Source organism: Aulonocara sp. 'chitande type north' Nkhata Bay, linkage group LG13 (assembly GCF_057382095.1).
Source record: "Aulonocara sp. 'chitande type north' Nkhata Bay isolate Kocher_YH1m ecotype deep benthic linkage group LG13, A_spYH_male_GT1.1, whole genome shotgun sequence".
Taxonomy (NCBI): Eukaryota; Metazoa; Chordata; class Actinopteri; order Cichliformes; family Cichlidae; genus Aulonocara; species Aulonocara sp. 'chitande type north' Nkhata Bay.
In genome coordinates, this window is record NC_141356.1 from 28556850 (window position 1) to 28581284 (window position 24435).

At 39.4% G+C, this 24435-nt stretch overlaps 1 protein-coding gene across 2 annotated transcripts; it reads right to left on the reverse strand.

The window, feature by feature from the left end:
- Positions 1-940: 940 nt before the first annotated feature.
- col21a1 (collagen, type XXI, alpha 1) lies at positions 941-24435 on the reverse strand. Of its 2 annotated transcripts, none has more exons than XM_086259736.1 (29): positions 24405-24435; positions 18849-18976; positions 18166-18720; positions 17827-17992; positions 17507-17735; positions 16259-16429; positions 14918-14995; positions 13723-13797; positions 12512-12574; positions 12034-12087; positions 11897-11950; positions 11753-11806; positions 7947-8000; positions 7808-7861; positions 7679-7732; positions 7253-7306; positions 5507-5551; positions 5360-5413; positions 5235-5288; positions 4168-4221; positions 3543-3614; positions 3169-3204; positions 2500-2544; positions 2113-2145; positions 1876-2022; positions 1715-1769; positions 1442-1633; positions 1286-1363; positions 941-1149 (listed from the first exon to the last, which is right to left on the reverse strand). In XM_086259736.1, exons 2-29 carry the CDS (start codon positions 18943-18945, stop codon positions 962-964), a joined length of 2865 nt encoding a protein of 954 aa, XP_086115862.1. In that variant the 5' UTR covers positions 18946-18976; positions 24405-24435; the 3' UTR covers positions 941-961. The 2 variants fall into 2 exon arrangements, with proteins under 2 accessions (XP_086115862.1, XP_086115861.1); XM_086259735.1 differs by lacking the exon at positions 24405-24435 and adding an exon at positions 23057-23308.

Below are 24435 nucleotides of genomic sequence, written 5' to 3' on the forward strand. Positions count from 1 at the left end.
TATGTACACATAGGCCTTATACTGATAGGTGTCACACTGGAAATGGTGGGTTTATTTAGGTGTGGTTCACAAGAATCGAAAGGTTGCATGTAAATAATGTTCAACATAATTGACTGTATGTGTAATCTGCACATACACCTCACGTTTTGAAGTAGGTGTGCATGTAATTAGTTGATGTTAATGCAGTGCATGCCATAAATCTCATTCAAAGTAAATGATGGCATGGCTCAAAATGGGTCCTTCCTCTGAGCTGACTAAATGCCAACAGCTTCAGACAACAGCAGGATTGACAAACACCTCAGACTCAAAGGTGTTCTCATTAGTTCTAATTATAAATTCATCTCTTCATCAAGATTAAATATAAGGCTCAAACAGTAAACAGGTGTATGTTTTTTGTCAGCAAAGCAGAAGATTTGGTAAGATTGTGTTGGAAAACCATAATAAGCTTTCTTGATATGCAATAAAATCTTGGTTAGAGCTTTATGTTTGCTGGCGTTTGGTATGCTGCACCTAATACGACAGGCACTGCACTTACATTTCCTACCTATACACAAACCCAGATATCCATCAAACTGTTAGCTGTAGTGTGTTCATAGATGGTGTGCATGAGTCTATGCGTAGTAATCTTAAATGCAGTGAGTACCGTGCGTTACATGGCTGGCACATTTGATACCTCATATAAGGTGCTTGGATAAGAGGTATTCACTGGAGCCAATCATTAATCCTCTTAACACCATTAAATTTTCAAAGAATGTTCAAAGCCATATGACTAATAATACAAAATACCATCAAAGAAACTGGGATGCATAAAAGGTGTCACATAAACGGTGTCAGAAGAGGTACGTTTTGTTTCCATGTCAGAGAGGAACTGTAATGGTGAGATCTTCCTGAGAATATCTGTTCTGCATCAGCTTTATACTGGTGCCTGCAGTGATGCTGCCTGCAGTGATGCTGCCTTATGTCAATAGTTTGGGCCTTTGCTGTAAGAATCCCGCCTCATCATGCCTCCATAGCACATGGATGGATCGCACACACCAGGCTCACCAGGGATGCCAGGATTACCACTTTTACCCTCTGGGCCATTTTGACCAGGGGGCCCAGGTTTACCTGGAGTACCTGGTTTACCATGTCCCTCCGGACCCATTGGACCTGTGGAGATATAAATAACAAGCAACCACAATGGAACACAGCTGAAAGCTAAATACCAGATATCCACTAAAAGTGCTTCTGCACTTTTACATGACCTTATCAAATGAATGGAAAATAAATCTGTGATGTTCTTTACCTGGAGGTCCAGGAGGCCCATGGTCTCCAATCATGACCCGACCAGGGCTCCCCTTCTCCCCTTTGAAACCTGGTTCTCCTGCAAACACAAGTGTCCTTGTTAGAGAGATTGTGCAGAAAGTTTTAGGATATGCGACTAACTTGACCTTTATTTTACCTTTGAGACCATTAATCCCAGGATACCCCGGCCGACCAGGGTGGCCTGGCAGTCCCCTAGAACCACTAAGCCCAGGCAGACCTCTGAGTCCCTGGGGCCCCATTGGACCTGGTGGGCCAGGAGATCCAGGCTGACTTTGACACCTGGTACAGCTACTCTGCTGATTGCTCAGTATCAATAGAGGCAGCTCAGCTGGAAGGATTGATAATGAGATAGTTTCATTTGGGGAAAATACATAAAAATGTTCAGCAGGTAGATTAAAATGATACATACCCTGAAGAAGCTCTCTGCATATCTGCCGAATGTGATTGTCTGACATTGCACTTAACTGCAATATAAAGTGATAGACCACGACCAACCACTAAGTTATACATAACACGATTACAAAAAAACCATTACAAACAAGTTGTTAGTACAGTATAAGGCACACGTACATATCTTCCTTCGGGTCCAGGTGGGCCAGGAGGGCCCATATCTCCCCGCAACCCTCGGGGGCCTGGTTGGCCTGACTGACCTGGCTGTCCGGGTCGTCCAACTTGACCTTCTTGACCTCTCTGCCCCAGATCCCCTGCTGTCCCTTTCTGGCAAGGATACCACCCCATTATTAGTAATACTAGTTATTATTCATGTTACACTGAGGTAAGGTAATTGCTTTATTGAGCTTGACATACCTCTCCTTTCAGACCCATTGGACCAGGTGATCCCTGTCAATCAAAGTAATGATAAATAATTTAAAAAGATGATAAAACACTCTGAAAAGCACTGTAATTGACATTTATTATTATCATTCTCACTACGTACCACTTATTAGCATTTGTGTGTTTAGGCCTATGCCCCCCCCCAAAAGAAAACAAAATAAAAACAAACTAGAATAGTAGGCATCAAACTCCAAAATATGAACAGATAATCTGATTTTTGGAGGTATTGAAGAAAAAATATTATCTACTAATTTTCTTGTCCAAATTTAGTTAAATCTCGCTAAACTATGCATTTGTACCAGAAACTGTTTTCTTACACGTGTAGTTATGATGCAACAAAGCCTTTCAAAATTAACTCACCACACCCCCTGGCCGCCCCTGCTCTCCTTTTTCACCTTTCATCCCCTGGTGTGGAAATCATTAGGTCAACATTAGATTATATTAAAAAAAAACACATAAAATCAGGTTTCAGACTTCAGCCAATGCTGTATATGCAAAGTACTGTAGATGGTGCTGTCCATTAAAAAATCCACTTAAAACAGGAAGAATGACACATATTTATAGTAGTATTGAGTTTTAATGTAGTTCAGTGTAGCCATTTCATTCTCATTAGCATTGCTTAAATTAAAAAAATATGTTGTTTACATCCCAGATCAGAGAAACCTCCTGTTCCAAAAAAGCAAGTAAAGCTGACGTGAAAGCTTCCAAATCCAGATACAAGATGTGATAATAATGATTTGTAAGTATATTAGTAGACTGAACTATTATGAATTCTATGTCCAAAAAACCTTCCATCATCAGGAGAGGTTCATCCTTCCAGACAGCAGACACAAGCCTGGAATAGACTTAAGATTTGAGGTTCCACAGTTTCACTGTAATTGCTGTTTTTGGACAGAAGCAAATCTTAATCCAACACCCAAAGGTGATGTTGCGCTAATGTAAAACAAAGGTTGTGTTCTCAATTTTCTAACCATTATTTGATCTGCTTAACTTGTGCTGACTGCAATATAATTTTGTCTTGAATCTTACCATGTCGCCCCTTTCACCTGGATTCCCCCTCTGTCCCTGTGAAAACAACAAAGGCACAGAGTTTCATTTTATAACATGCTTTTAAAGTTAGACACACTAAAGTCTGTGCATATCACACAAAAAAAAACCTAACACCAGACTTTTTGTAGCGTTTTTGTACAAATTACAAATATTACCTACAAATCTGATTGTGATTTACGGCTAATTGATATGAGTGTTCAGTCATTTTTATAACTGCTATTTCTGCAGACCATGGACCTAAATTTCACAATCTAAACAGACTTAACCCTGACCTGGAATCAAGAGAATACTTTGAATTTCTGACTAGATGTTAAAATTCTGGTGATATCAACAAAAACAGATCATGGAAATACCTTGCTTCCCTTCATTCCTGGCATGCCTGGGTGCCCTGGTTGACCTGGACTTCCTGGTTGCCCTGCACTGCCCTTTAAAAGCATGCAGTTAAACCCAGTAGTTAAAAATGGAAGCAAACAAAAGAAATAACTGTTATTTAAGAAAGATGCTGTTCGGCCAGAACATCATAACCAGACCCTTCAGAACACTGGCATAGGACCTGTCAGGGTGTCCTGTAGGGTCTAGCTTAGGGTTGTAGATCTTCTGGATTAATGAGTGGGGCCTCTGTGGGGTCATACGGTGGTATTCAATGGGTTTTGCAGCTGAGGAGTTTCTATAGGAGTTTGTCATTTTCTTTTTGCAGTTCCTGATCAGTGTTTGTGGTGTGGCAGGGTGCATTGTCTGCCTTTGTGGTCTGTAACACCGTTTAGGTATGTAGTATGCATCAAAGTTTAAATGCCAAATGTTTCCCACTAGAACATTCCATTTTAAATAAAGGAAAATAATGTATTTTACCTGTCAGTGTGGTTTGTAGTTAATGTTGTGGCTAATCAGTGTGTACTGTGGTTTTGATTTATATACTGCATTAATTATCAGCTTCCAAAAGAACTTGCTCATCTGGTTCATATTTAAATGGTAACATACCGCAAGCCCCGGTGTGCCTTTTATGCCCGGACTTCCTCTTTCACCCATATTCCCCTTAATTAAGAGATAAAACACATTTTAGATTGCAGAAAGAATACAATGAGATAGCATCCAAACCGCATCCTATTATGTGGCTGATATTTTTGCTTTCTTATCATAATTCATTTTCAGTGATACATGCCATAGTTTGAGCATACTTTCATGAGGTTTTGGGATTGTGCAGTTTGAAGTTTAATTGTGTCTAGTCGGTGCTTTCTTTTCCAGCTGAACAAGCCTCTGTAATTGCAGTCTGAAGTTCAGCCATAAAATCAAAGTAGTGCCTGCATGTCCATAAACTACGTTTTCACTTGTGTGCCATTCACCAATACGCATTGGCTTGTTAAAAGCAGATCAGCTAATGAAAAATGATTAGGAGACAGCGTGTCCAGACCAGACAAGCCCAGACTGCTTACATTTCCACTAAAATTCCACTGACGAAAGCACTAGATCCTGATCATTGCTTAATTTAGCTCCACTGGAGAGGCCAGAAGATCGTTACTTGTTCTAAAGTGTATTATAGCAAAACAGGGACCAAACAAAACATGCAATGCTGCCGGCCAAGTACTTTTTCTTGTTTTTCCTCAAAGCTTAGAAAGCATCAAAGATTCAACATTATCCAAACTAATGTGATCATGTGCTGCAATTCATTTAGTATCGGCTGGACAATATATATACTGATGCATGACATCATGCCATACTGATCTGCTGTACTTGGAGGCAGCTGCACTGCATTGTAATTGGAGACAGTTTCAATCAAGCTTGAGCTTGCTGCTCACTAATGCAAGCATGGATTAATGTGGATTAATCTTAAGTTATTGATTTCTCTGTGTCGCACTTTTAACTAGTGCATTCACAGCCCGAGGGCTATGGAGGGGGATAAACTCACGTTAACCTCATAGTTTATCCTGTATTAAATGTCTGTTGGTAAGATCAAAGTCAGCCATTATTTCTACTAAGTTCATTCTTTTTTTCATCACAGCTGTTTGAAGAAGCTCAAACATGATGTTCTAACAGGTGTAAATCATTACCTTCAGTCCGATCGGTCCTTGCAAACCTGGTTCACCAGGTAATCCCATTTCACCCTGCAAAAGAGGGAAAAACTGTGTTGCTAACTCTTCAGATCAAACATAAACAAGAACAGCTATTAACTTACAGGTGGTCCAGTCGATCCTTTAAAGCCCCTGGGTCCAGGCTCACCAACTTCTCCCTTTAATGAGAATCTTATCAGTCAAATATAGTCATAATTAATAAAGCAAAACCATTGTTGAGTTTGCTTTGCACATACATTAGGAGCTCTTACCTTTTGTCCATCCAGGCCTGCATTTCCAGGCAATCCAGGCATACCCTAAGAGCAACGTGGTGTTCCAGTTAGTATATTTAATAATGAAAAGAAGACAATATGACTATCAGTGCTACAGATTTGCATTGTAAGAAACAGAAATGGCATTTTTTAAAATAAAATTTCAAAGGCATCGTTTGACTTTATGCCTTACCATTGTTGTGAAATGATTATTTCATTGTGTCAGTAGCAATTGTTGTTATTTTCTCTCCATAAAAAAACATTATCTAGTCCTTGTGGATGGAGAAATGCCTACCAAAATGTTATGCTTCCCAGATGTGGTTGGTTAGTTTACATGAGAAGCAGAGTAAAGTAGCTTGAGGCTTTTTTTGAGGTTAAATTCTTGTGAGTAACAATTTAGTAAATGTAATCACCCCCAAATCAAACTATTTCCTGCAATTTAAGTTTGTTCTTTAAACTAAACCACATAGATCCCTGGAAAAACCCTATGTGCCTCAGCTGAACCTCAGTTAAATACACTGTATTTGCAGATAAATGCAATAATTTTTAAGTGAATGGTTTAATGCACTGAAAGTTTTTTAAGGTCAGCGTGCAGCAATTACTATACTTTTTTGTGTTTCAGTTAGCTCCCATATGGAAAACATATATATAAATCTTATAAAGTTTTTATCTGTCTTGTATGAAACTTGTATGAAAAGCATACAAGAGTGAAAACACATATAAGATCCCTTGAAAAATTATATAATGAAACCTGTATGTTTTGTATACTTACTAAAAAAATATATGAAAGTAATGAGAAAGTGGCCACTTTCATGAGTAAATCATGTAAGCCTTATATGATTTATATATGATTTACTCATGAAAGTGGCCACTTTCATGAGTAAATCATATATCATATGGGCTTTTCTTAGATGCTGCCTTACACTGAAGTTTCAGTGTGCATAGAGGACAGATGGGATAGGAAGGCAGTGAGAGAGTATATAGTGTTGCCGTGAACACACAGTCCTCTCCAACACGTGAAGAAATCCCCTTGTTGGGACCTACAAAGGAGAACTGCATCTTGTTTTAACTTGAGGAAGCGCAGTTCTAATCCTGCCTCCTTGGATACGTTGCTAGCGCTATTGTTCTGATGGGGGGAAATGGCTTACAGCCTTGTGGAGCAACTGAGTCATCTTTTGCAGACCCATCGCAAACGTTTGGACGAGGCTTATAATCATGATCAGTGGGGTGGCTGCCCAGTTGAAAGACTTTCTTCCTAAAACAGATTTGCCAGAGCGTCACAGCATTCCCCCGATGAGTTACTTTCACTGCATGAGTCTGTTTGTTACATAACAGGGTTATCCTGGGATGAACTACAGGGGAAATACCCCTAATTTACTGCCTGTCAGGGGTAGTCTTCGTACTGACACTGTGTTAACACTGCAGTCTTCATACACCAAAAAACATTATACATGCAAACCTGCATGATCCGTGAAATCGGCTCTTGCAGTGGCCTACTTTACTCTTCTCTTTGTATGTTTCTACTATTATTTCATGCTAGAACATTTGTAAAACATTATGTGTTCTGCACTTCTGGTTCAAAATGCTTTGCTTAAAAGTTAAAATCTAAAAAACAATATGATATTCATGCAAGTCTTCAATGTCTAGGACTCCAATTAAAGTTGCAAGACAATAGCAGCAGCTTAAACAACCTGGAAAATACCAAACCTTTGATCAGCACTGTCTATGTGTGTGTTTATGACTTACAGGATGGCCTTCCCTTCCGTCAGTACCAGGAATACCACTGGCTCCAGCTTCTCCCTTAATACATTTGAAAAAAACTGACATTTAATTTCATCAAAATTTATAGTTAGAAGCCTTCAATTCCGATACCCACATGCCAGCTCAATCACAGTGCCCGACATTTTAGTCAATTTGAGTCAGTCAGTCGACATCCATTTAAAATGTGAACTTCATGCTCGATGTTTACAAAAGCTGGGAATTGGAAAAGGACAAGAGGGACACTTGGTTATGCATGATTCGATTTCCATGGTTGCCAAAAGTCAACAGCACAACATAGGGGAACAACTAAGTCTTTTAGGAGTGTGTGCACTCATCCAACCTCGTGTCACTATTATTCCCCTAATCCCTGAATGAGCTTTGTAACATACTACACTGTCAGAGCAAACAGACCTTTTGACCAGGTCTTCCTGGAAATCCACCCTTTCCATCTCTCCCAGGTAGACCCTGAAATCACAGAAAATTTCATTATATACACAATTATGATGGGCTGTGAGTCGATTCTCAGTTTTTTATACATACAGGTTCTCCCAGAGGACCTTGTGGCCCAAGAGGTCCTATACTTCCTTTTTCTCCCTGACAGTAGACAATCAGCCAGTTAAAGCATGCATATTTCATGTTTAAACCTCTGAACTACTTTCAGGATTGTGTGGACACGTACCACATGTCCAGTTTTTCCTGGTAACCCTGCTGCTCCCGGGGTCCCTTGTGCACCCTAAGGAAAGATTTTCACCTTCAGACAGTCGTGTATCAACATCTGCTCCAGAGTATCAGAGTTGTTTGTGATATACATTGATGGAAAAGCAAACAACTTTTTGTTAATCTGAGGCCCATAATGTAGACAGAGAACTTCATAGTAAAGTCTGCTCTGTCACAAATATGCAGCAGCAGTGGTCTTTTCTGTTGCCTAGATAAACAGTGAACTTAACTATTTAGACTGAAACTTCAGGGAGTGGCATGTTGTATTGCATCATTGGATATTTTTAAATTTGCACTTGTTGACCCAAAACTAGACATTAGTAAAGTTTCTGTTATGCGTTGCCAAGTTAAGGGAACAATGCGTCACTGGATTATAACATACTCAGAAGGAAAAAAGCCTGATTTTGGAACAAACGGGGAATTGCATCACTTGTTTTTCTGCATTCAAAACTATGCTAATGGCCTCAAGAAGGAACAAATTAGTGCAATACCAAGATGACATTTGTTACTGGCTGACTCAGTGACTTTGGTGGGCGACATTTTTATTGAGATTCTGTTTGCAAAAATATGCTGAATGCAAAAAACACCGTTGGAAAAGTGTAGACGTTTCTCTCTTTCTGTCTCAGCCCCATTTGTTGTTCACTTAATAAACATGACCCAGTAGCATTCTCATACTCAACTGTCTCAAAAAACACATCAGAAATCTCCCTGGCTATAATACTGTAATCTTGTTTGCAATGGATATCAAATGAGCTATGGCAGAGGGATTAAAGAAGCATTTATGAAAGCTTGTTGTTGGTCTTCACGCTGCAGTGAGTTTTGATAAATAGGGTTTTGTTTTACTTGTAAATGCTAAGATGTGCCAACCTATATGACAACACAGAGCTTAAAAGAAGGACATTCTTGGAGACTGCACTATAAGCTGACTGACCAGTGACTTGCAGAAAGCTTTTGCTATGGGGCTCATGCTAACAGGTGTGTTTACTTTCGAAGCAGGGGTGCAGTTTTCATTGATTTCTGCTGAAATGAATGCCACCATTGTAGTTACAGTGTTAATAAACTACAGAGATCAATATCACAGGCTGGATGCCCACATAATTAGCAACAAATTGTTCATTGAAGGGTGATGAATGACTGCGGCCATGAACAACTACCACAGACTGCAAATACACAAACATAACCTTGAATTCTGTTCTCCTGGCTTAATTTGGCAGACATCTCATGTTTCTGTTCTCTACATCCTATGCCAGGAAAAAAAGATTGCACCCTTGGTGGTCTTACTATATGGGAATAGTTTGAAAAGGCAGATTGAAACATGTTTGTATCCAAAGAAAACAGTTTATTCTGCAAAGGGAGGAACCTAAAGAAAAGCTTTCGTAGGTCCTTGCTAGGAAAGGTTTTTCGGCTATTGTTCTGCATTGGAAACAGAACAATAGCCGAGAGGAAACGCCTTTTGACCCAGACATGAAGGGAAATTTGGTTTGATAGTTTCATTTAGACTATTTAAAGCTGATTGCCAAATAGTTATAATTTATGATATAATTATTCTTTCTCCCACAGCTAGGAGGATTTCATGCATGTAGTCCAATAATGCTCTTTTCACTGTTTTGGCCTCACAATGTGTGTGGAATGTCCTTCAGTGAAGTCCGGGCAGAAAAGCCTCTGTCCATCTTCTGACGGAGATTAAAAAACAGACTACCTCTGCTACCTCTTACTCAACAAGAGCAATCCAAGACTGCATGCCTTTGCCAAGGTTGAAAAATTCCCTCCACACCATCCATGAATTAAATCCCTGGATCCAGAAAGATATCTGGATCTGGACTAGTTTGTGATACTGAGACAATGTCTCTCTGCATTTCTCGTAATGGTAAAGAATTCTTCCAAAAGTTCCTGGATCTAGACTCATATTTAGATTGACTCCAAACCCCTTATTACTTATAATCTGGGCAGACCCTATTTCTGGTAAAATCTTCATGCATATCTTTAAGAGTCCTGCAAGCAACCTAACAAACCAAACCAAACCAAACCAATTACGTAACACAAAAATCTTTTAGAGCTCTGTTTATAAAAGAGGTACTCCCACATTTGGACGATATTTAGCTTTTGCTCCACTTAGGTTAAAATTCACTTCTTGTAAGTCACTGTCTGCCAGAAGAATGTAACACAAGTAGAGGTCCAATTATGGGATTTCAAAAGAGCGCTGGAAATGGGATAAAATAAATAAATAAATAAATTCACCTGGTCCTTAATAGTGTAGTGTCTGCTTATCGAGAAGACCGTCCAGCAGCTTGTAAAAACCTAATGTGATACATCCTGGACACATGTGTCCGGGACAGATGGCATAGGAGGATTTACTCCAGGCGCAGAAAAGTGTCAGCAGTCAGCTGAGAGAAGTTTTTAGACCAATACTAAGTGCTTGAATTGTTCTCCCCTTCAGCCAAATAGCAGGGGGCCCCTGTGGTCCCACTGATGACTGATGATATGACAGAAATGATGCAGTTTGCAGCAGCTGCATTAACTTAGTGAACTTTAAAGCAATGCTAAACACAAAATGCTGTTCAGATGAACATAAAAGGGACTCTGCTGTGTCTGTTGTTGCTGTTTCGGTTATCGAATAAGCAAAAAATGCTGGATCACTTAGGCTTCGCTTGCTTTTAATTCATTTTTAATGGTCATTTCTACGAAAAAATGTCCTTCCAAGGAAGATTTTCAGACTTTCTTGTTGCTGGATAAAATTTAAATTTTCTCAATTTTTTCATTTGGACCTGTTGTGGTGGCTGGCACATTTCAGCGTACATATGATGTATCCTATCATATAACAACATGCATAATTTTCTATTTGTGTGACTAAACAGTGGAAGCTGTTTTTTAGCTGATGCACCACTTATTGTGGGTAAGTCTTGATTCCATAACTTGGTTTTGTTGTCATCTAAGGCTTAGAGATTCCATCCATCCATTTCTGAAAATCACTTGTCCAAATAAGGGTCATAGGTCAGAAAGTGCTTTTCCCAGCGGTCATGGGATGAGAGGCAGAGTAAACCCTGGGCAGGTTGCTAGTCACTTGTATTTTTTCCAGAATTATGAGGTTTATTCCTAACTGAGATCCATGTGACACATATAGTCCTCTGTCAAGGCGTGATCAGTTTTGTTAATTTGGTTTCTCAGATCACGTGGTCTATCTACAACTAAATATTAACCGCGCTTCTTGTAATCCAGTCCTAGGACCTCTACCTTAAATATTGTAGTTATAGACTAAAAAGCAAGGAGAAGATGCAACTCGGGCTGAACAAGACACCAAGAGGAAAGAAGATGCACCCCCGGTTCTCTTTTTTAACGTTCCTAGGAAATGGCGGTACAAAAGTCAGGAAATATGAACACATTTAAAAGGTCTCCGATGACCCTCCTGCTCTCTCTGCTCTCTTGTTCCACACTATAGATGCTGTACTTTTTACTCTCCCAATGGATCTGCTTTATCTTCAAAACATATGGCTTCTGGAGTGATTGATGCAACAATGTTCAAAGTTGATGTGTCTAGCAGGGATTTCCTCTCAATCCTACATTTGATCTCATAAAAAAAAGATTTAGCTTGAAAATTCAATGTGTTTTTCTACTTTTAACTATCGTTTCTTGTTCTTTTTTTCCCTTCCAGCTATAGCAGAGTTTCCATGCTTGAGCTGATTTCTACAGAAATATAAGGAACTGGATCTAGATACTATATTAATGAATAGAAATGAGGCAACAGCTGAAAATAATAAATAACATCAGCACCTTCTCGCCTGGTTGTCCAGGTGGCCCCGGTAACCCAGGAATACCCCTCTCACCCTGAAAGAATAAACTTGTGTTTAAAAAAAATGTCTATCAGTCGCCACAAAATCATGCGTGACACCACAAAGTGTTATTTGACCTTCCTACCGAAACACCGGGCCTCCCTTGCTCTCCTTTGTACCCATCTGGTCCACGTGACCCCTTAAAACAAGGAAAATGAAAGCAGCTTTAAATTTTCAACACTATCTTATCACTGACTTTTCATCCACTGGTTATTGATTTACCTTAATTCCCGGCGAACCTGGGAAACCTGGAATTCCTCTAAGCCCAGGGATACCCTTGAAATGAAAAAAAAAAAAAAGACAAGAGATGCACACGTTTGTTTAAACATCTGAATCCCCTCCACTGTGTGTATGCTCTCTGGGTGATTCTAGGCTGCGGGCAGATGCTTTTTCTGAGTTTTTGATCATGCTGTAGAACATGTGGTTTACTTTTGGATAGTTTTCATCACACAAAATCACCACCATGTTGCCAGTGCTGCTATAAGCAAAGATGTTTCTTATTTAACCACTGGAAAATTAAGAAAGTAAGCACATTTACCAGTGTGTTTTAACATTCTGAAGCAGTCCTGACCACATATAATGAATAAGAAGAAAACCGTTATGATCTACTGGACACAGATACTCAACTGGCTTTCTCAAAAGCTGCTGTGGATGCTGCTGTTGGTGATTATGTTTGTATATTGAACTATGTAGTACTCACAGGCTTACCATCAGCACCAGGAGGACCAGGCTGACCAGGAATACCAATGCTTCCTTGCTCTCCCTAAAGAAAGTGGAATGATGTTATTCAACCATGTGTGATTAAAACTGTATCATGCAGTCTCAAAGCAGTAAAGTAATCCATTTAACACACCTCCGGTAACAGTAAACTTTCTCACAGTGTTGATTTAATTTATCTATAAAGAATGCTTAGCAAGCTTGTTTATCTAATGTAAGATGCACCATGTGGGGTCTTAAAGAACATCTGCACGCCAGCAATGTTCCCAGCATTTTGGATCTATTAGTAAATGTAATAAAAGCATACCGGTGACCTTATAAACACAAACATTAACAAAGAGAGTCTTTTGCCAAGCTTATATCTCTCTGAGGTCCTTGTATAACGGCTTTTATGACCGGGGCTTTTTGATACCCTGTGATCAATAATGGCAAACATGTAGGTTTTATTTCCCACTTTGGTAATTTTCCATTGCACCCAGTATTTATCTTTGACAGCAGTCTGGTTTGGTTTAAGAAAAAACAAAAGTACAATACTCCGTACATGTCCTTACAAGACAAACTTACACACACAAACACACCATAGCAAGCCTCACTGGAGAAAAAAAGACCACTTGGTGCATCCATAAATTATAATACTGTTAGTTTTCAGCAGGTAACTGTGTGCTTAAGAGCTTAAAGTGCTAAAACTTCCCACTCAGCACCGTTTCTGACACAATCTGTTTTCACAAGCTAGTAGGATCTGATCTGTTGGTGAAGTGCAACGTGTGCTCGTCATTTACAGGATGTCTGCACACAGTTCACTAAGGCTGAGCTATAAGAGAGGGAAGGTTTGAGTTCTGCCCTAATACAGTTTGTCATTCCTGAGTTTACACATAAATTCATACTGTTAAAGATAAAGTTGCTTTTGTGATAATTAATCTCTTCAGTCCGCTACAGCTTAAAGCAAATATTTAATGAGCAGTCTGGACACTGAGGGGCTGGACAAGGCAACAATGTATGCCAAAGCAGGAACAAAGTCAATGTGTCTGCAGTGTTGGCACACAGGCAAAGAAAGATCTTGTGACTAGATTCAGCTCTTTTTTAATATGAACAGGGCAATAGGGTGTCTGAGCGATCTCATGGTTAGATACTGTGTGCAAAGCAAAATGACAAAAGGCAAAGACTGTGAGGAAAGAGACAGAAAAAAAAACTGACCTTCATTCCTGGTTGTCCGGGAGGTCCAGGAGGACAAACACAAGGTTCTGGAGTCGGTTCAACGCGATCAGAGCACTGTAATAACCAAGCATAACAAGAAATCACAGCCACACACTAAACATAATCTGCAAAGCTCTGATATTAAGGTTTAGTCTTTGGGTTATTTGGTCTTTCTCATTAAAACTGAAAATATGCATCACGATTTCTTGAAACCACTTTAAAGCTGCAAACCATGAGAGAGGGATATATATTCAAAGGATGCAAAACAGAGAAAAACAACACATTCTCAAAAATCAGAAGGTGAACGACAAGTACAGGCTTTAAAAATTCAGTTCAATTCAGTTTTATTTCTATAGCACCAAATTACAAACAAATACTTCAAGGCGCTCTACATCGTAAGTGAAAAACCCTACAATCCCCTGTGGTCGAGCAAATGAATAAATAACATCCTTACATATGAATTGTTCTTGTCATTTTTAATTAAATTTTTTAAGAATTCTAAAAATAGTAAAATAGAGTTGATAACATGATATAAACAGCTTCACTATGTTTAGCTCTAGCCTACTTGAATATGTACACTAGATATGTAGGTGTCGGAGAGCCTCCATTCAAAAGAAAATTGATGACCAATCCTGGAGATTCCAAACAAACCACTGAAAAGCACACACAGAAAGAGGAGAGAAGTAGTGATACTTGGAAAGCATTTGTAATTTTAGGCTTCTCATCTTGTCTCTTTTGATATTTTTATCCAACAGCTTCACATGAAAAACAGTTATTTGGCACTGGCTTTTGCGGTTGTAGCAAATCCCAAGCCAACAACGGGCCACTGCTTTGCAAACACAGTTAGAGCCAGCAGGCAATAAAAAATATAGTGCAACATCTCTGAAGCTGAGCCACGGGTCCTCCTCCAGCAAATTATTCTCCGCATGAACAGATGTGTCTTAAAATTAATATGCTGAGCTTACACCTTCGCTTGTAACGCTGCAACGGACTACTGATGAAATAACAGGAAAGAAAGCATCACTGTACAGTCTGAGGTGTGGGGTTAACTGAGGATGAAATCTTTGGCTGCGCCATCACGGGGCGCATTGCAGAGCAGAAGCAGATGTAATTAGGAGAGGTGAAAAGTAGGTGAAAGTACGTTATCTTTTGGATGGAAAAACAGGTGTTGGGCCAAGCAGACTCATATACTTACAACTCCAGGTATTTCACAAGCAGTCTCCCGGTTGTTCTGCTCAGGGTCACAGTAAATGCGAAGTTTCTGAATTTCAAACTGGGAAAAAAAATTAAAGGAAGAGGTTGTTGTTAGAAACAAAACTTCCGATATTGGGGACAAACAGATTGTAATATGTGGCCAATTACGTGATACTTATTTTAGTTTTATCGGTGCTTTGCCACTAATGAATTGTAACAGCTATTGTATAACTGCTGAAGAAAAATAAGTGCCCTGATTGGCTGCTGAGCTGCTACATGTTGCCAGACCTCCCTCAGTGTGCACAAATGCTCTGCAGTGTTGTTACGCTATTCTTCCATTATTTGGTTATTTGGTTTGTTGTGCTGGTAGTGAAACGTCTCCAGGAGGTCCCAGGGACTGCGTCACTTCAGTTACCATGAGAGCATAATAATAATAATTTACATTAAAAAAAAAAAAAAAACCCAGATCAACACATAGCTTTGATAATGGCACTGACTTTAAACCTAAATAGGTTTGAATATAATAATATAATTTCTAGTTGGATGACTATTTTTACTTATAATGTTAGTGTAAATTGGCCGGTTTTATCTTTCTGTGTTTATAAAGACTCAATAACAAAAATGTTTTTTCAATTACAGGTGTGTTTATTCAGAAATAATACCATGACTGACATTGTTAAATAGCTCAGAAATTCATGGTCCTTATGACAATGGATAAGCACATAGAAAAACATTCACTGTGTTTAATATTGTGGTTCATGTGAATATATTCCCAGGAATGTTGAATGAATAAAAGTTGGTATTCTTTCAAAACAAAGGATTTTCTCATGCTTCCCAGTTCTTCACGTGTCTTGTTTTAGTTCTGGTGAATCTTATTGCATTAACTAACACTGCGGCACAACGGTGACATGAGAAACCTGCACATCTATATCATGCATATGGGCCTCGGGCTCCTTTATGTAACTGTTTGTGTTCCATCAAACTGAAAATAAGAATGAAAACATCTAGAGTGCAGAGCACATCTATTCTTCTTTTCAGTGTGATTATTGTTGGCTCACCGAGAACTGACCTCCATATATCTATCTATGGAGCAAATTACAACACAGCACTACTAATACAACATTTTTAGTGCAAATGGTGCCAACTGAGACAAATAAAACAACGATTCATAAGACCATGTGAACAAAAGGGTTCATTTTTGCCAAGGATTTATCACCCACGGAGTTAAACATGTCTCCTAGGAGGTAGCAGTAAACTGCATGGTATTATGTGATCTAGTTAAAAACATATATCGGCACTGAGTTTGCTTAGCTACTCATTAAACAAATGCTCATAGACTTACTGGGACTGTTGTTTCCTTTCTGACATATTTTCCTACTTGGGTTTTTCCATTGATGAAAATGCCAACAGGGGGCTCCAGTGATAAGGTTTCAATTTCCAAGTCATCAACATAAAGAGTGACATCCTCTTCGGTGACCAGCAGACGTAGCTGGTGCCATTTCTCATCAAACAGCTTCATTTATCATAGAAAAAAAACAAGAATAGCCAAAACACATTAAAACAACCTAGTGTGATGATAAACACATGAAAAGGGAACCTATTATGCTCACTGCCAGATCTGTGTTGTTTTTTCTTTTTCTTGGACTCTAGAAGATTAGCTCTGCATGATTCACAGTTTGGGCCTTCAAACAGCCCCTCACTGTCTGAAAACAGTCTTTTTCTCATTGGCTGCCCCTCACAAACAGAAGGTTTGAACAACAAGTGAGTGAGTATATGGCAAACTATAAAGAAGAGCATAATAGGTAAACTTAAAATAAAACTTTGTGTACATTGCTTTGCAACAGTTTCATCTTCTTCAAAGCTATACAAAGCTGGCATCAGGATTAGATTTTGACCCTTACACACTTTAATAAGGATTGTTTGGCAGTCATAGCTACCATACAATCTCACAATACTCATTTAGGACATTTTTCCACTTCAGTTTTAAGGATGTGCACAGTTTTATAAACAAACAACAGCAAAGTGCTGCCAGGCAGTTTTGAGATGTGACCTAAAAGTGAGAACCAAGATCATCATTTTGATCAGGTGTTTCAGCGAGAAAGAAGATTTCATGTATGTATTGCACTTATGACTTAACTCCAGTGGGGATCATGTTTTGTCTTTCTGTCTGAAAAAGAAATCACATTTATTGTATATTCTAACCTGTTTGTTTTGTTGTGTTGTACAAAAACATGAAGAGAAGATAAATGACCCAGTACAGCTTAAAAGCATCAGTAAAAACTAGAAAACTATTACAGGTACAAGAGACAGATTGAACCAGAATGGTCCAAATGAAACCCTTAGAAGCTGAGATAGCCCAACTTTTAGCCACTTGTATGGCTTCTAAATGGGCTTTACCTCTTTTCCCATAATGCAAATCTGTTTTGAATTAGCCTGTCTTCCTCTTAAACATCCTCATGTTCTCTGAAATAGCTGGAGCTGTCTTGAAAGGCAAAGAGAACTTAAACTGATGACACCACAACAGTTATTTTGACTTAATAAAGCTCTTACAAAACAACAGAGGATACAGCCTTTACACAGTGTTACCTACCTTTGCTGTCTGTTGTGAAAAAGTAACAGTCTGAATCCCATTTGGTGCCTTGCTGGTTGTTGTGAACATGACGGTGTGGTCAAAACCGTTTAAAGTTACCGCCATCTGAGGTTTACCATCTCGTGTCTGTACTCTCCACAGGTCCCACTCCTCTTCTGCAAGTGATCCTTTGTACCTCAATGTGGCCACGAAAACATATGAAGGAGGCAGGCCATCAGGAAAAAGGTTCCTGAAAAATAGAATAAATAGAAGATGGTCAGCGTGTCATACTTTGTCATACATAAAGATGATAAAGAAAAGAGAAAAGCATCCATAATTACCGTGTAGCTTCACTCAAGTCGACACGAGACGTCACCTGATAGGCCTTAGAGCCATAAAACGTCCCTTGAGTGTTCTTAGCTTTTTTTGCCAGATTTAAATGTAACAAGATATCAAAGCCCTTCTCGTCACGGGAATCTATAGGAATTCTGGCGGGACAAACAGTCTCTGTAACAGAGAAACGCAATAAAAAGGACAGAACAAGAGGCTGGATGACAAATGGAGTTCTTTATTATATTAAGAAAAAACACTATACTACTAGCACGAGAGTAACATTTGAACACATTTAACTTCATCATATTGGAGAAGAAAAACACAAACAACAATCAACAGCTGCTTACCTTCACATAGTTTCTGTCTTATGACCTGCCTGATCCTGGAAATAGCTTTGTAGTCCTCAACAGAGAAGACATAAGTTGAAAATGGCTTGTTTGCAATGTCCCTCAGCTCATCCTTTTCTGTCTCTGGACCAACACCAATTGCAAACAGGATTACTCCTTTTTTCCTCGCTGCCTCAGCAGCTTTCAGAACCTCATCTTGAGACTTCCCATCTGTGAGGACAACAGCAATTCTGGAAACGCTCGCTCGCTCAGAGAGGCCAAATAGTCTGTCTGTAGCAAACTCAATAGCTGCCCCGGTATTTGTGTTACCCCCCCTGTATTCAATGGACTCCATCGCCTTGATGAGGTCTCTGTTGGTGGAGTGCTTCCCCAGAGGTATTTCTAAATGGGGACTGTCACTGTACTGGACGACTCCAACCTGGGTAAACCTCTGCCCGACATTGAAGCTCGTCGTTATGTTGACTAGCCATCGCTTCACTATTTCAAAATTGACATCTTCAACACTCCACGAGCCATCTAGAATAAAGACCAAATCACATGGTGCAGTCCTACAACCTGAAGTGGACAAGAAGTGCACAATTAGCAATGCAAAAAAAAAACGTTTTAATAAATCATATTTAGTTGAACAGCTACTAGATATGCAATGCGTTACATGTGATAAATGAAGACAGAAGCATTCTTACTTCTTAGGTCTTCATCTTGAGCCGCACTAAAGAAATGGAGAAGCATGAAGCACAGGCATCTTAACACACAATGCATGGATGTTGATTTGTAACCCATTACGGAGCAGTAACTAGTTCCAAATTTGCACCTACAGGAAAAGGGAAAAATATGCTTTGTATAGCACAGAAAAACAAATGGACAATGCATGTATTTATGACATGGTCACTGTGTATTTCTTGCCTTGAAAAAAGTTAATGACTCAGGCTATTGTTTTCCCAGGTATTATTGTTATTATTAAATGCTTGGCTGACATTTATTTTGGCTCACCCCCAAACCACATGTAGGTGATTATACAGGGTGTGCAATACCTTAAGTTATGACAAGGATGTTGGCCACATAATAGGTTTTTCAAAATGATGATGAATGATTCAAGCTTTGTGTACACATGCAAATTAGAAGCAACTGTGCAGCATTTACGCTTTGAGGTCATGGCAATTCCGTGAATTAATGATTCATACTCTAGTTATGCATTTAATGTTTATCCCCTTGTGCTTTTTCTTTTTTAGAACTGTCTCCGCCACAGATATTACTAGAGATCAATGTCTCGTCAAGCTGTCTGGGTCCATTATCAGAAACTATACTGTAAACTTTGTTGTCAGGTTGAGGCCCAAGTTAAGCAGAGAACAGATGGGGTGATCGGCAGATATCGCACTGTGTTGCTAATGAACTGAAATAATAAAGTTGTAGGGGGAAAAAACAGAAAGACAATGACCTTAAAAAGATGCAAAGAGCCGAGATACTGCAGAGTCAGCTAATAATTCATCCTTGAAAGTGACATTTTCACATTAAAGTTGGGTACTTGATTTATTTCACGTTAAAAATAAATATTAGTTGGAGCAGCTTTAAATTCAAAGTAGAATGCTATTACTGGTATCTTAAAGTTACACTAACCCTAAGCCAAAAAGTTTTGGCATCAGCCACACATAAGGTAATGTAATTGTGACATAATGCAGGATACGTTTTCACACTACGCTTTTCCTAGAGTGCTAAACCGCAAAAGGAAAAGCTCCAGGGTATCATGCTCTGTTGACAGCACTACTCAGTAGCCACCCAGAATACGACATGACTGACTCGCACTGCTGCCATCAGGTATAAACCCTGTTATACTGTATTTGCTTACATTCACTTCCTCGCTCCAATGCTGCCACAATTCCCGCGTGACTCCAGAAATTCCATATTTACTAATAAGCACCACTAATCTCCTCACATCTCCCTCGCATCCTTCCTTCATGTGGCGCACAATATTTTTCCGATCTCACCGCACAGCCTCCGCCGCCTCAGTACACCTAAGCATTTTCCCTTCGAGCCTCATCAACCACATCCTCACATGGCTCTGTCAGCTTCACCAAGTAAACAATTTATTGGACCTCTGACCACAACTGCTCTGAAAACCAGTGCTCAGTGTTTCCTGTGGGATTATCAGCTGTTTCCTCAAATCTGCTGCCATTTGCCAATCTCTGCCCACCCTTGGCCCAAATACAAGACGCCTGCCCAGAAAAGCTTCACTCCCACACTTTCCCTCCTCCTCTTCCTTCTTTCCCATCAGCACATGGAGAAATGTTAACCGGTGTCTGCCACATGCTGCTAAAGATGTACAGCGGTTATGTTGTCAGGTGGGTCATTCTTAAGAGTAAGGTTATTGTACACTCTGGCAAAATGTTTAAAGTTTTGGCAGAAATGAACATAGAGAATGAAAGTTTGGGGAGATGCCTGCTAAAGTGTTTTGCACTTATGATTAATCACTTTTGTTTTTCTTCCATATTATTTTAAACTCTCTTCGGCTTATTCATCACTTTTCTGGCTCTGCTACATTAGCCTCACTTGTGCTGACAATTTATTAACTAATTGACAAACTCCATTGTGATCTCACTTCCCAGCCTCTACTTATCCACCTGCACAACAATGTCATTGAATGATACTGAAATAAAGCAGTTTCAAGGCAAGTGCACAAAGCAGAGTTTGTCTTTTAACAGTACTTAATACTAAAAAAATACGTGTCTGTATTTTTTTAGTATATTTTACAAGTAAGCACTAATGCGGTTGCATTATATTGCAGTGCAGTGATCATTATGTTTGTTCTAATAGACATATGAACAACACCGTAAAACGATGAAAGTTTTGTTTTTATATTTAGCATAATGAACTAGAGAGTGCAACATACAACTGTGTGTTGCTTCTCTGGCTCTTGTATTAAATCATCCGTTAAAGTGGTTCCCAACACGTGAAAGAAAGAAACTGCTGACATGCTGAAAGGAAGCGGTTACAAATGAGGACCAGATATGCCGCATGCAGTAAAAGACTCAGGCCTTGTGGAAGGAATTTGATGGGAAAAAACTGACCATATACCTTTTTGAAGCTTTTAATTGTGACATGTGAAGGTCAACGAACACACGGAGCAGGATATGACCCCTGGCCTCACGAGTATTTTTATTCCTGTGCGGGCAAAGAGCGGTCACACTCTTTAACATAACTAAGTTTTTCCACTGTGTAAAGTCAGCGTGGAAGTGACACCAGCTGAAGGAGGCGTTAAGCTGCCGTCGTTGTGCAAGCCGTTTTCCTCAGAATTTTTTTCCCCCGCTAGAGAGCTGGAGGAGGTTGCTGGAAAACCCCCTCACTGGCAGCGTCCAGCCAGGATGACTTTCCCCTCAACTGACTTTCCTCAAACCGAGTATTTCTACACCTCTGCTCGAGCCACATGGAAATGATTTGCGCCATCAGACAGTCAAATTCCAGCTGTGGACGGTGACCAGACACATGTAGTCATGATGAAGGGAGTCATCCTTCATCGAGGGATAAAAAAAAACAACGTTGCACGTGCCGTGCCATCATCCTTCATGCATAATGTAGCAGAGTTAACAGGTGCACTCGTGTTGCAGGTAATCATCCCACTGGCGCACTGATCTCTTGTGTTATTGGAGGCAGCACAGACGCTATTAACCTCCAGCTTTTGTTTTTGGTGGTCTCAACAGTGAAGCTGGTATGCAGAGGATTAAATAAAACTAAGTTAAAAGGTCTAAAATAGCTACCACAAGACACTCATTCTGTGCTGAATCTGTTGTTTGTTGCATTTTATTCCACTTTAATAGAATTTTTGTGAAGCTTAGTTTAGTAGCACTTTAGCTCCAGCTGGAAATGCTGTTCAGAAAGCTGCTGAACAAATGATATCTCACATTTCCCCAGATAACATTTCACTTGTTCAGGGTGGGCGACACACACTGAGTCATCACAGATACTAATGAGAGTATCAGACCTCATATTTTAAGCTTAATAATTACACCTTACTTGAAATGTGGCCATGATAGCACTTTTTATTACTAAGCTCGCAACGGGAGAAAATTAACACATTTTTCTATTTGTCTTGTTTCTGTAGTGTGCGCAATGCAACTGCAGACTTTAACTCCACGTGAATTGCTGAAGTTAAAATTATCTGCTGCAAATTTGGCTAAAGGAAGTTGTTCCATTCCAGAAACAACAACTGCTGTTCAGCATGTGCAGCACTTGCCAAGATCGAGGGGATTTATTGCTGCCAAATTCTTCAAGCAACAAGGGAAAGCCAAACCCTATCAGTTGTTCTGCGTGGAAATCTGTTCAACTAATCCAAACAGTTAAATAATGCGTTGTAAAACGTTAGCTCATAGAGGTCCTATAGCGTTTCAGCAAACATCTCCATTTTAAATGAGTTCATTCCTTATTTATGAAGATGACTGTGCTTGACATGCATGCAATTCTTACATATGTTTAAAAAAAAGTGCACGAGTACAATACATGCAGTGCAGTGATGCATTATCCAGAATGTTTGCAAAGATTTGAGAAATATGACAGAAAAAAACATTTTATGAGAGGAGAAATTGCCAGGAAAAAAAATCCTGAGATGAATCCCATTCATTCTTTTAGGATAGTTTCATAAACAAGGGACTGATAACTTATTTAATGTCTTCAATATGCAACTGCAACAAGTCTAGTACACTAAACTAAGCAGTCAAATCTGAGCAATGTTACCACGTTATAGCACACAGCAGACTGAAAATCATGTCAACATGTGAATGTCAGTGATCATGAACAAACACTTTGAAATTAGCAAACAGTTGTTTTGCTATGCACACAAAAAACCTATACAGCACAACAGCATCTTTAAGTCAGTAAAAACAGAAAGGAAGTCAAAAGTTACCAGTAAGCGTCCAAGCACTTGTCTGAATTCCCATTAATCCTCTCATTGAGAGCCAGTGATCAATACTGTTCACAGCCCCAGATTCACAGAAAGTGGATTTCGCGAGAAGTGCACATGTTTCACTGCTGAATGAAAGCCTGCCCTTTCTAGAAGCTCTCCTCTGTTTCTGTCCTTCTTCCTCTCAAACCGGCCCCCCTCACTCCGGACTTTTACTGGCCCGCAGCCACCCTCAATTACCATGGGTGGAAAGAGAAGCAGATAAGGAGAGCATGAAATAGTGAACCAGACAACCCATCTCCAACAGTCCAAAGGGAAAATAATAGTAATGAGCAGAACTTCTTTCCAAGTGTTGAGGGTTTGGATTGTTGCTTAAGGCATAACCAGAGAACATGGAGTTTTCTGCAGGACAAGCAGCATACAATTTTTGCTGCACTGAGTCACACATATTGTATTCTTCCATGGTACCCTCACCAGGATCAAGAGTGCTCAGCAATACTTTGCACTACCCCTGTTTGAATTCCCCCTTACTCACTCCAATTCACCACTCAATGGGGCAGCAGATCATGTTATACAAGTCGGCAATGAACAAGGTGTGAAAAGCTACTGCAGTGCTTTTCTCTGCACAGACAGCTGGAAGTCATTAGAAATGCACAACTTAATCTGTTATCTGCAGAGCAGGCAGATTTCATTTTGATCCACACTAACATGTTTTATCATGTTTGTACTCAGGGGCAGCCTGCTCTGCATCAACTAACAACAGCAGCTAGAGGCTCTGTGAAGGCTCCAAAAAGCCTGACACACTGTACAGAACAACACAGTTTTTAAACTTTGCCTTGAAGACAAATGCATACAGTCGTAAATCTGTGCAAGGCTGGAACTCAGAGAGCAAAATACAGAATAGTGCATCACAACAGATTTATAGTGCAGCATAAAATTAACCTTTGCAACTGTAGATATAGCCAAAACAATGCAAGAAAAACTCAAAAATGTCTCATTTGCATTAAAACAACTGGAATACTAACATTTAATTTCATTATGTGAAATTTATTGAAGTTATTTAATACAAGTAGATGTACTTAAGCAGTTAAAGTAAGATTCCTATCATGTTAATTACCAGTAATAATGAGGATTTGTAATGCTAAATAAAACTAGATTTGATTTTTAAAAAGGCCAGCGTTCCACACTTCTATTTCTGATTATTCTTCATTTGTAATTACATCAAGAATTAAAAAGGAAACTGCACAATTCTTCTTATACTACTCTATACATTATCCCCCTCTCTATAGGGTAAACCAAATTGGTAGACAGCACAGTGATAAAATGTCTAAAAATAGAAATGTCATCTTACGCTAAGAGCAGCAGTGGTTCCTTGATGACGC

Bases quoted from the DNA above. Each gene is read 5' to 3' on its own strand.
- col21a1 (XM_086259736.1), bottom strand. From the start codon at position 18,945: ATGGGTTACAAATCAACATCCATGCATTGTGTGTTAAGATGCCTGTGC. The intron at 12,088-12,511 runs GTGAGTACTACA...TTTCATTTCAAG, and splicing joins CTGGTGCTGATGGTAAGCCT to GGTATCCCTGGGCTTAGAGG. The intron at 11,807-11,896 runs GTAGGAAGGTCA...TTATTCTTTCAG, and splicing joins AAGGGAGGCCCGGTGTTTCG to GGTGAGAGGGGTATTCCTGG.